At 48.3% G+C, this 12445-nt stretch overlaps 3 protein-coding genes and 1 non-coding gene across 4 annotated transcripts; 1 reads left to right on the top strand and 3 right to left on the bottom strand.

Moving 5' to 3' along the window:
• Positions 1-3388: 3388 nt before the first annotated feature.
• Positions 3389-4226, bottom strand: Pmar_PMAR014575 (conserved hypothetical protein; the record flags this gene model as incomplete). Its single annotated transcript, XM_002771495.1, has 4 exons — positions 3389-3564; positions 3679-3739; positions 3787-3902; positions 4082-4226. 4 exons carry the CDS (start codon positions 4224-4226, stop codon positions 3389-3391), a joined length of 498 nt encoding a protein of 165 aa, XP_002771541.1.
• A 143-nt stretch (positions 4227-4369) lies between these two features.
• Pmar_PMAR014574 lies at positions 4370-4442 on the bottom strand. The gene has a single exon. It is a non-coding gene; the product is annotated as a tRNA-Ile (tRNA).
• Positions 4443-4995: 553 nt separating this feature from the next.
• Pmar_PMAR014573 (protein transport protein Sec61 subunit alpha, putative) lies at positions 4996-7143 on the top strand (the record flags this gene model as incomplete). Its single annotated transcript, XM_002771494.1, has 12 exons — positions 4996-5082; positions 5136-5280; positions 5328-5432; positions 5478-5567; positions 5611-5707; positions 5757-6006; positions 6063-6217; positions 6266-6338; positions 6387-6518; positions 6618-6707; positions 6751-6853; positions 6912-7143. 12 exons carry the CDS (start codon positions 4996-4998, stop codon positions 7004-7006), a joined length of 1422 nt encoding a protein of 473 aa, XP_002771540.1. The 3' UTR covers positions 7007-7143.
• Positions 7144-7457: 314 nt separating this feature from the next.
• Pmar_PMAR014572 (morn protein, putative) lies at positions 7458-9525 on the bottom strand (the record flags this gene model as incomplete). Its single annotated transcript, XM_002771493.1, has 12 exons — positions 7458-7494; positions 7538-7751; positions 7866-8003; positions 8053-8143; positions 8205-8426; positions 8468-8537; positions 8584-8642; positions 8689-8763; positions 8810-9102; positions 9147-9189; positions 9221-9281; positions 9482-9525. The coding sequence occupies 12 exons, from the start codon at positions 9523-9525 to the stop codon at positions 7458-7460; spliced, it is 1347 nt and encodes a 448-aa protein (XP_002771539.1).
• Between the last annotated feature and the right edge of the window lie 2920 nt (positions 9526-12445).

Genomic DNA, 12445 nt, shown 5'->3' with positions numbered 1-12445 from the left:
CCACTGCTCTAAGAGATGCCTCAGTATTTTCAATTCCAATGAGCGGGGCGCCCATGCCACTGCTCTAAGAGATGCCTCAGTATTTTCAATTCTAATGGGCGGGGCGCCTATGCCACTGCTCTAAGAGATGCCTCAGTATTTTCAATTCTAATGGGCGGGGCGCCTATGCCACTGCTCTAAGAGATGCCTCAGTATTTTCAATTCCAATGAGCGGGGCGCCTATGCCACTGCTCTAAGAGATGCCTCAGTATTTCCAATTCCAATGAGCGGGGCGCCTATGCCACCGCTCTAGGAGATGCCTCAGTATTTTCAATTCCAATGAGCGGGGCGCCTATGCCACTGCTCTAAGAGGTGCCTCAGTATTTTCAATTCCAATGGGCGGGGCGCCTATGCCACCGCCTTGAGATATACCTAAGTACATTCGATTGGATCAGGCGGGACGCCTATGCCACTGGCTGAAGATATGCCTCAGTATAATTATTCACATCGGGAGGGGCGCCTATGCCACCGCCTCAAGATATGTCTCAGTATAATCAATTCCACTGGACCAGCATTCTCAGCTGACAGCTGATTTACTCCGTCATTAGCCCATGCTAAACAACCACTGTCGCACCCATATAAGCCCTCGTATTCCGAAGATTCACGAGACCAGAAACAAAGGTCTTGTTGGGACATAAAACCGTGCAAATGCCATATCTCCTTCCCCGGTGCCGTTTCCTCTCCGCGTCCGATATGATGGAGAGGTGAAGCGGAGTGGGCGAACAGCTCGGGCAGAGGCGATCACGCATTTCTCCCACGCCTTGCCATACTGATAGAGAATACGTCGGATTCGGTTTTAGACATTCTCGGCCGATCTGCCCCGACGAAGGTCAGAAAGCTGAACCCTCCAAGCGACCATAGGGAGTCACAATGTCCGGCATTCGTACCGCGTGCAGCTTTCCTCCACAGATGTATCGCGCATCCTGTGCAGCCTCCGACAGAGGCCCTCCGTCGTAGACTTAGCGAGTTGCAGCTCCGATTACCGTGGAGGCTCTGCTGGACAGACCGGGAACCAGAACCCAATGATGTTGGCACCAGAAAGGATGCTAGGGATTGGATACATGATCGAGGTTGAAATGGAACCACTAAAATAACTTCATTTCTCGATCTGCCCTGCGAAAGAGTTCACACCAACACAACTTGAACATATCTCCATGAGAACGACGAGAGGTCATGCTTCTGACACTAGAGCAGAAAGAACATACATAGTTCACATACCTACAGTTAGCAAAAACGGAAGTGGTGCAGTCCTGCACTTCGACAGAGAAGATAAGCAGCTCTTATAGCTAGCGAGTCGATATCGATGGGTTTATGAAAATGCATGCAAAATAGGGAAAGGACATTAAAGTGCCTCGCTGGTGATCGAACCTCTGCCTTCGAGGTGACTCCGCAAGGCAACACCAACCGCTGACTGCTCGGCTACACTGCCCCTACGGCTCGACCCGTCTTGCGCTACTCTAAGCGACGGCGAATACGTGAGGGATGATGCTGGAGTCCCTCGAGAGATTATCGGAGTCCCCATAGGTCCTGAGAAGTTACACATACAAAGTTACTACAGGCTACTGAGAATTCCTTAGTACACGCGAGATACCGTAGCGAGACCAGCTATGCCTCTCCAGTTGTATCAATCACTGAATGTTTTTCAACGAGAAATAACAGTTGTTGATAATACAGCCCATCGAGACTCAAAGAGATGGTAGTATCTTATTACTTGGTGGGACCTCTCCGTCAATATCTAGTCTAGGAAAGGACCGTAGTGACCATTGCGATGCCCCGCTGCCAGCGCCTGGGTGATCATCAGACCAATTCAATGGGCGTGGTGCCAGCTCACAGTCCCATACAGAGAGTGCCGAGCCAATGTACCTATCAAAATTAGCCTACGACCAACGAAGAGTTTCGACCACTCATGATGGTCAACCATGATATACATACGGAGGGACGCAGTGTAAGTAACCTAGCATTCAACGTGTGCCTTATCACTCGTCGTCTGAAGTCCTCCGCCGCCCCGCAGTGCGCAGCCCTCCTCCAAGTTCTACAGTATTCCGAGCTGTCGAGTCTTGCTGCCGAGAACTCTTGCTAGACCTGAATATCTCCAAATCTGATGGCAGTTGAGAAAGAGAGGGTATGAACACTGTTCATTGAACGGCGATGACTGAAATGACCACAGTACGTTCCAGGGCTCCTCTTCATGATCTTCACCACGGCCTCTATGTCCCTTCGACACACGTGGCACTCTCCTTTCAAGGACCTCAAAATATCCCGCATGCAGTCCAAACAGATACCACTGTGACCACACGGTAGAAATGCCTATCAAGAGACCCAGGTTCGAATCCCAGCACATCCATCTCTGCCCTCATCACTACCAGTCTGGTGTCCGCCTCCTCAAAGCACACCGTACACACGCCCAGCATCGGGCTTTTACACGCACTGGCCGCTAGCGACTTTCGACTGCTACTACTGTAGCTATTTCGATCGCCAGGCCCGAGCTTAGACCGCTCCGTCTTAGGTGTGGCCACCGAGGTCACAGTCTTCATTCTGAATAGTCACATAGGTAGAGCCCGGGATAATAAACCATGGGTCAACTACCTGAAGAAATTGGTGGTGATCTTCCTCAGCTTGAACAGTCGCCCTTCATTCTGCTGTAGGGCTATCTCAAGTCGAGATGACTTGGGCGCGACTGAGGAAACGTTATTCGTGAAAAACAGAAAGAAAAGTTTCCATAGACTCTCTATGCTTGACTCGAGGCTTCCTACCATCGATGATGTCAATCTCTGACGACTCGCCCGTCTCCGCCTCCCCTGTCGGAGCCTCTTCGTTGAGGAGCAAGTCGCTGCCACTATTAGCGAGCATGCACGCTCTGTACGTGCCCATGAGAATAGCATACACTGAACAGTGTAGTACCGGCAGACGAATATCCTCAAGACTCCTCCATCATCCTCGGAATGGTTGTCGTCACGAGGCACTTCGACCTCAACCCAGCATACATGGCAACGGACAGACTCAAGTCGCCCTCTCCGAACAACGTACTGAGATCAGCTCAGTGGCAGAAGTAGTGGCAGATCTTCGTGTACCACCTTATGAACCCTCCAACACACACATAGGAGGAGCATGATGATAGCCACTATCATTCCGACTGCAGCCATTAACATTGGCAGGTTCACACTCTCATTACTGTTCGAATCGGACATAATCAGACTGACACTGAAAAAAATCACAATGTTATACCTCTCCCGTGCCACATTGATTTAGACTTAATATAACGCCCATGGACGGTAGATCGAAAACAGCAACCCACAGTAACGGGTGATTTCTCGACCGTAATCGACGTAGGGGACCAGCGTCATCGTAGTCACACACTTTTCTTGCTCCTTTTGGTCCGTTCTTCCGAGTCTGTCTTGGGCCCCTCCTCCTGGCTGCTCTCCTCAGCTCTCCGTTTGCCACTAGTCCGGACTGTTGACTCAGTAGTGTGGGCCTTTACAATGCGTTCGGCAGCATCCTTGTTCAAGACTACATCACGCTTGCGAGCTGATGAACAACAAACCATCCCAGAAACAGTAATACAAAAATTAAGACACACACTGAGGCAGCCAAGTGACATGAGCAGAATATTGCGCTCTCCGTCGACTCCACTATTATTACTTTTTGCATCCTCCTGTTCCGAAGCCTTCTTTAAACGTGCCATGTAGGACTTGACCCGCTCCTGAGGATACCATAAATTGAACTGATGAGTTCCGTGGTTGATCGTACGATTTCGTCCTTGATTTTATGCGTCTTCACATCAGTGCCTTGCGTCTTGAGGAACATCCAGTAAAGCGAGGCCGTGGTGAAAGCGAGCGAAACATTTAACTCGCTCTGCTCCAATGCTGAGCAAAAAAAAACCTCTGAGGTGCTCACCTTGGGATACCTTCGCTTCTGTACCCCGAATATAGTTACTCCGAAGAGTGTGGAGGCCCACTACATCATCCGTGACCCCACGTTGTGAAATTGATATTGCCACGTCAGTCAAATTCGAATTTTCCTATCCCTCAGTGGCACCTATTACGTGTCATCTTCGACATGAGCTCCTCATAGTCGGTATCCATCAATGGTTTCAGATGGTCCTCCAAACTCGACAGCTGAGCCTCGAAGTTGTCCAGCTTTTTGATTAGAGAGTTTCGAACTCCAGACGAAGATGATGACGCAGCCATCAAGCGGGGGCAACTAGACTGAGCGAAGGAGAAAAGCGTTGGTGGGGATCTCCACGATACGTCATAATCACGTAGATAATGCCTCCGTGGCCAGTGACAGGTTGAAAGTGTTTGCAAATGAAGGTTTCTTCGAGAAGAATATATAGTCCCGGCGGGGGTCGAACCCGCGGCCTACGGCTCATAAGACCGTCGCTCTAACCACTGAGCTACAGGACCGTTGTTGAATGAGATATAATTATCGATGGTAGACTTTCAGCATCCTTCTCGCTATTGCTTAGACCTAGAGCCTCCATCGGTATGTCCCCCGAGGCACAGTCTCAACCTCGAGTCACCGCGCGTGACATTCAAGAGGTTCTTGGAATTTCCGAACCGGAAGTGCTGGCGCCGGGTCTGTCATAGAATTCCATTCACTTGGCCGAGAACGACCGGATGGAAGACTTGGTAGGGGGATAAGTAAATAGCTGAATACCTGGCTAGCTGCGAGCAGGAGTAGAGGAATTCCATATGGCCTTGAAGTCCTACTGGAAGGACTTGGTTGACCATAGTGACTATGATCTCATCCATCGCAGATTATCTAACTTTGCATGCGTTCAGTTGGGTCGGGCCTTGCCGCAATATTAGCACCACGTCAGAAGCCCTAAAGAGTCGCCTTGGCTGAATTGCCTCGCTGGTGTATCGTAGCGGAGTCCTCGTACGCATGATATTCTAAGGATATAGAAACTGCTCATGGTAGAGCTTGCTGCAATCGTCAGTTTATTTTTCATCCGGAATGCGGTTCTTGGATGTCTTTCGGCCCGCTATGAGGCTCCTGCCGGAGACTACCACTCCCGATAGGAGAATTCCCTTCAACGAAAGAGTAATTCTCCTGGTCCTCGATGATTCAATGATATGCTTTTGTTAACTCTTCAGATGGTATGGACTGCTACTTGCCTATTCATGTTCATGGTGTTGGGGGAAATTCGATTGTACGGGGTCGAGAAAGGATCCACTGTTGACCCCTTCTACTGGCTGAGAACGTTGATGGGCAGCCAACAGGGTACACTGAGGGAGCTGGGTAGGCCATAAAGCATGGTATCGGTCTAATCGGACTCGTCATGACAGGTGTGGCTCCTATACTAACCGCCGGTATGCTGATGCAGTTCCTTTACGGTTCTAGGCTCATCTCAGCGGATCTCAGCCGGAAAGAGGACCGCGCCCTGTTCCAAGGTGAAGCCAACGTGCATATTTACATCATCTTAATCGCCTACTCAGGTGCTCAGAAGGTCATTGTGGTCCTCGTTGCATTGGTTCAAGCTTCCCTGCTTGTCATCGCCGGTGCCTTTGGACCTATTTCGGTCATCGGTAGTACATACCAATGTCGTTCAATTCGTGACTTCTGCTACAGGCAGCCTTAAGGCCCTCTTCCTAGTTGCCCAGATGGTGACCTCAAGCATCGCTGTGATGACTATGGATGAGCTCCTCCAGAAGGGATACGGCTTCGGGTAGCATATCAGCGACCCTTCCCAGCACAACACAGTGCCTTCTCCTCAGTGCCACTGGTATTAACACATTCATCGCCATGAGTGTGTGCGAACAGATCTTGTCGAGCGGTCTGTCGTTCAAGACTATCGATGTTGGTCGTGGCCCTGAGAAGGAAGGTGCTTTGCTGGCCTTGTTCCAGCTCTCCTTTCGAGACGGTGTCAGTGGTCTCAAAGAGGCCATGTTCCGTACTGGTGCGGGAGGCAATATCATCACTCTCTTGGCGACAGTGTTCATCTTCGTCTTGGTCAATTATTTCCAGGTAAACACTTCCGTTCCCATAAGAAGCTTCAATGAATGATGCTCTATCGTTGGTAGGTGTTCCGAGTGGAGCTCCCTGTGAAACACGTCAAAGCAAGGTCCCATGCCGGTATGTATCCCATTAAGCTCTTCTATACCGGTGGTATGCCCATCATCATCTACGCCGCCTTCATGGCCAATGCCTATCTGATATCCCAGGTTCTTTATTCTATGTAGGTCCCAAGTTCGATTCCTGGTGCCTCCATTTTTTTCCGTATCAGATTCCCTGAGCTGAAGGTCATCGGAATCCTGGGTAGATGGGAGTACAGTGAGTTTACAGGCCTTGCTCGACCGGTACCAACGACGCTACTCCATTCATGAGTGAATGAATTATTTCCTCAGACTGCCGGACTGGCTTACTACCTCTCCCCTCCCCAATCTACCGTATCGATATTCACCGACCCCGTCAATCTGATAGTATTCGCCTGCTCTGTACCGATCGCGTGCGGTATCGCTTCAAGAATGTGGCTCAACGTACGCAAACTTGTGACAGAATGGTTTAGTGCAGTTGGTTGCATATTCAACTACACATCTAAAGGTCGTGTGTTCCATCCCATCATCTGTCGTTTTTAGGTATCAGGAACCGCTGCTAGGGACATCGCTCGTCAACTTAAGGACCAGCAGATGACCATGCGCGGTTACAGAGATTCCACTGTCATTTCAGTAAGCCCATTCCCTCTTGCTTTGCAATATGTTTTTTATAAAGGTACTCGACAAATACATCACTCCTTGTGCTGTCGTGGGAGGTGTTGTAGTCGGGGCGATCGCAGTGACTGGCGAGATCCTGGGAGCTGTTGGCAGCGGTGCAGGTGATAAGCCATATTCACAGCATCATTCCTCTGTTGAACTCCGTCTTCCCAATTTCAGGTATAGTCCTGGCCGTTACCACGATCTACCAAAATTTCGAGACAATGTACAAAGAAGGCGGTATTCCTCCCGAACTGGCTGCTGCCCTCTTCTAAGTAGTCGTAGGCAGCTGCGGTGGTGTTCACAGATCAATGGTATACCACGTAAACGACATTCTTATCGTTAACTAGCAGTAGCGCTGTTTGGCTGATAGGCTTCTTTGATTAGTGCCGACCATTTACCATAAACTGCGGGAAGATACTTTAGGTTTGCGTTCTATTGTAAATCATTTCATGTTGTCTCCATAGAAGAAGCTCATCTATAACTAATAGACTGCAGACCGGTAACAGTAGTCTTGTGAGGGATTGTCTTACAACGCAACAATCTAACTCAACATCCAATGCCTATCGCGCGAACTAATACAACTTTTCCCACATTGGGTGCATGTGGATATGAATGTTCGACTCCATGCGTTAGTCTGAAGGAAGAGTATCGCCTCGTGATGTCCATCTACTGAACGAACTACCGATATGAATATCCTTACGAACACCTGCCAGAGCCTACGGACTAGTGATTCAGCTTGGCCAGTATGAGTGTAACGATCCTGAGGAGGGAAGTCAGCCATATCTCTGTGATGGACTACCCACCTGGCAAAACGATCAAGTGTAAAGGCGCTGCTTGGTATGATGAAATGGCGATATGCTATTTGTTCGCGCAACTCTGTGGTTGCATCCTCGTCCTCTTCCTCATCGTCCTCGTCATCGGTCAGGCTATCTATGACGTGTTCGATGACTTCCCTATTGTCGTTGGGGAGGGAGGATTCCGGTGGTGCTTTCAACTCGGTTTCCGTTAACACAACGGCTGAAACAAATACGGTCATATCCCTGTTGCGCTTACTAATATGGTGCATTTTGAGCGTCGCTCGTGGATGCCACGATGAAGCAATGGAGTGGTATGTGAATATTAAAGCATTACCTCGTTGAGCCTCCTCCTCAGTGATGACACCCACAGTGACGCATAGCTCCCAGAGGTCCTCGGGTGAGAACTGCACGCCGAAAAGGGACAGCACAAGGGCCTTCAATGAGACAAGGCTTAGTATGCCGTCCTGGGAGTCTGAGAGGCCCTGGTCATGGCGGATCCTCGTGGAGTGGTATTGACTTACTGCTCACTGCCGCCGCATGGACATCACGGATATGTGTGAGATCATCGGAGTCGAACAAGTCAGGAAGTGGAGTGTTGAGTACTCGGAAGAGCTGAAGGAATGGTGGTCACTGGTCGTGATCGACATCAGCAGCAGTAGCATTGAAATCTCACGAATCTTTCCGATCTGATCTCTTCCATCTTGCTTCGTAAGAGACCATCTATATCCTTCAGCCGGAGAGTCGGGATGTCCACTAATAGAGAGATAAGCTTTTTTAGCGGCAAGTACTGCGGCCTTTGGAATCGGCCTAGACTCAACTCACATCCGATAGGATCTTCGTAAGCTGACACTGACCCCGTTCTACACATGTCTTCAGCCCATTCTCCTACCATCACCTAAGACAACGGTCCCTACTTGTTCAGCGCGACATACTTACTTTCCTGCGCGAACGATAGTAGTAACGCCCAGAGCCTTCCTTTTTGTCGTTCAGCCATTGACCTTCATACCTAATACAACTATATGGTTTCAAAACGAGAGGCGGCACATCCATACAAGTCTCCAGTTTCACCGACTACCAGTATACCGAGCCCAGACCGCTTTCCTTGACGCCACTGAGGAGACAAGCTATGATGGATAAGCACTTAATAAGCGTAGTACTTGTCCACGGTACGTATCACCGTTGGCAAAGAACATAAGTCCCTCTCCTTCACGCTCATCATTGACCCAGTTACCCTGACCGATGGTGTTAAAAAGCACGACTAAGTAAGGCTGGGAGTACGTGGTAGAAAGAACCGTCCTCGTAACACCCTGTTCCGTATCCTTCCCGTCTATCGTTAACCCACGATCCAGCATAGAACCTATTCGAAAAGTAGAAGTCGAACGGGATCATATGCATTGCAAGTAGCCACGATTCTCTGTAACGCAGGATCCATTCCCAATCGGACCCTTCCACACCATAATACTCACTTCCGGACACCTCTGCCATTTCTACACCGAACCCACTGAGTTCCTTGGCCATGCCGCATGCCTTGATTCCACTCGCCTTCATAACGCGATCCCACCATATAGGATCTGGCTGGCAATTTTAACACTAATTTCTGACACCATGACACTACTCTCTGGTGCCATAGCCGTGCCGTTTATTCGCCTTCCACCCTCCTGTATATGACCCAAAACTAACGTACCTCACAACTTCCTCAGGGCTGCATCCAATAATTTTCGCACCCGACTTGTCCATGGACGTCCAAAACCTGTACATCAGCGTTCATGCTCCTGTGAATGCCGAATCGTTCGATCATACACGCCCTTGTGCACCGATGCTTCTTTCCCTGATAGTTCCCAATTTCGCCGCCAGAATCGCTCTAGTTGCTGAGGCCGTGGTACTCCAGCAAATTTCCCATACCTTAAGCTCAAGAATCATTGATTCTCCCATCGAGTGTACCAGGCTTACTTGATGTCTTCACCGATGTCTTTGGTGTATATTATAGCTGACATTGAATGCGAACGTGTAACGAGTTGTGGAGGGAAACTAGGACGCACTCAACCGGTCCTGAACAGACCATCTTATCCACCACGAGACTTGTCTATTTCCGTGCCATCTTGCGCACACTTATCTACTCTTACATTTCCCCAATGAACTGATTCCGAAACTCAGAATCGATTCCAGAATCGCTTCTTACACGTGTAACATAAGCTTACGGTAAGCTTACAGTAAGCTTACAGTAAGCAACTCACCCTGTGCATTGCACGTGCAACCTATGTAGCTACTACGCTAGAGTGTTGCAAGATCGCTACTCATAGCTTATGAGTCATAAAAGAGACTCTCTTTAAGAGAGTAGGTTTTTCTGACGTATTCACGGTTCTGACGTATAATACGTCAGAACCGTCACGTATTCACTGTGCGCTGGAAGTATACTCTTAGATTCAAGCTCTGCGTTGTCTACAACCCGTAGACTTGAAGTACACTTGTAGACTATAAGTTGGGTTCTAAATACGAATTGTTGAACTTGCATGGGAAAGCATGAAGCGAAGCGGAAATGCTGGGAGATGCAAAATTGCTAGAATATACATGGACCACCTCATACATGGTGGTTCGGGTTGGTGCCTATGTACGTGGATATATAGCAGAGAGGTGACGTAGTATAGGACCTTCCCTTTCCTCTCACTGGGCTTTCCTCTATCCTCTCACTGGGCTATCCTCTATCCTCTCACTGAGCCATCCTCTATCCGTGATCTGGTTTGGGAGAATTGCGGATCTGCTCAACTGTGGAAAACCTGCCATGACGGTGTAGGCGGCAATGCCGCGGCATGCTTTGCCCACAGTTTGATGCGTTCTCGCAGATCACGGTTTGTTTCATAGCCCGAGGGAGGGTGCTGTAGTGTTCGACAGCTGGGTGGGATATGTATATATGTGCCTGATCTGCAGAAGCAAAGTTGCATGCATACTTTGACATGTGGAGAGATTATCATCAGCCAGAGCTTGCAGTTTACAGACGTACGAGATAGGATGATCGATTCCATTGGGAATGTAGGCCGTAGAAATTCTATTTACTCGATGATGGTAGAAGTGATTGATCCCACTGCGGCCAGTAGAATCACTTCTAAATTAGAAGTTTTAATCGATCGGCACCGGCGGCTATCAGCCATTGGTCATTAGGCAAAGGTCGCAGTGAATAGTACCAAATTGATAGTATTCTGGGGCAGATATGCCATTCCGCGGCTGGTATGCATTGCCCGTTACATCAAGATAATGATTCAATCATTACCAGGTAATCCGAGTTGATCACTCCAGAGATGAGAGTTATGATAGCTCTACTGATGAATCACGATGGTACATTCAATGTACATTATGTACTACATTAATTGTATGAGTTTTTGGTTGGTTGGCATAGCGGCCCCGAGGAGTCGAATCGACTCAGTTGATTATCATCCATTGGTATTATCAACTTTTGGTATCAACTCATGGTATCAACTTTTGGTATAGTTTTTTGGTATCAACTTTTGGTATATCAACAGTTGATATTATCCCTACGCACAATCACAAAACGTGCTATCGCGGTCGATCAAGGTACCAAGTTTGCATCGCCAACGAGGGGTAGACTCACTTGATCGATCCCAAGCGTTTCTGCGGATCTCGATAATTCGATCATTTTCTCCATGTGACTCAACAATTCGTTATGACAACAACTATGAATGATGTTAGTCTTGTTATCAACTGATAACTTATCAGGTGGCGATTTGACATCTTCATTCTTCTATGATGGAAGTTCTATAGAGTCTCGCCTAGTTCTGATGCGGAATGGTTAGGCCAACTCGGTGTATTCGCAGACAGCAGAGGATCCTCTGCTAATGCAGAGATATAGTAAGGACATATCCCACTCAGCCATCGATGCTGTGTGATTAACTCGCGTGCTAGCAACAGGAAGTGCTACTCGTCGCTCGTATTCGGATTAGCTGATTAAGCTTGGGCATCGATATGATGATATGATCGACAATGTCGATTCGACATCGAAGTATCTTTGTGTCCCATGTGGATAGGTTGAGAAGTACACGCGTTTTCTTTGGGTAGGCGTACAAGATGCACATTATGTGCAGCACATAGAAGCGAGAAGATGGGAAGCCTGAGGTGTTGCTATAGTCCGAGAGTCTCACATATACTTTAACGCTGATGGCAGGTTCTCTAGGAGGGCGAGAAGGTGATGATAGTAGGGCTGAGCGGCTAGCTTCTACGGAGCGGAAGTGATGAAAGTAAGAAGCCTAGATAGCTCGATGGAATAGTTTCACCTTTTTTGACGAGTTGTTGCTTCCTTTATTGGCATAGATTGTACTGCGCAGAGCGGGAACTTCGCATCCTGAGTGACCAGTTTGGAATGGGTTATTCTGAACGAAGTATCTGAGGTGAATTATCTAAGGTGACATTCACGTACAACTTGGTTGAATCAAGTTTATCGTCTTGTGATAATTTCACAACCGATTTTGTGGCGAGCTTGTTTGGTCGAACCAAACACGGTTACCAAGTTCGAAAGGGTTGAGGAATCTGATATTTCGGGTTATATTTGAGTGAGACTGACGTCTAGAGGATATCAGGATGGGATGCAACCGACAAAGAGAATAATAATACATCTCCATGGAAAGGTCGGAAGCTCCGAGGTACCAGGATAGATATACATTGGTCATAACATTTCCGGCCGGAAAATGGAGGCATGAGACGAAGGCGTTTCTTCTTACACAACAATTATTGTTGAACAATATGCCGCTGCTACCAGGATCACCGATCAGCTTATGAGGAGATACGAAGGCGAAATCCATATAACCGTTAGAGTGCGTAGAAGGGTTCATATCGACGTGTGATAGCGCGATCATGAAAGTTCGTTGGGGACAGACAAGGGCCGACCTTATCATAACCTGCAATCAT

This window comes from Perkinsus marinus (genome assembly GCF_000006405.1).
Source record: "Perkinsus marinus ATCC 50983 genomic scaffold scf_1104296962766, whole genome shotgun sequence".
NCBI classification, from domain to species: domain Eukaryota; phylum Perkinsozoa; order Perkinsida; family Perkinsidae; genus Perkinsus; species Perkinsus marinus.
The sequence above is the reverse complement of the archived record's forward strand: the minus strand, read 5'-3'. Positions and strand labels throughout refer to the sequence as shown.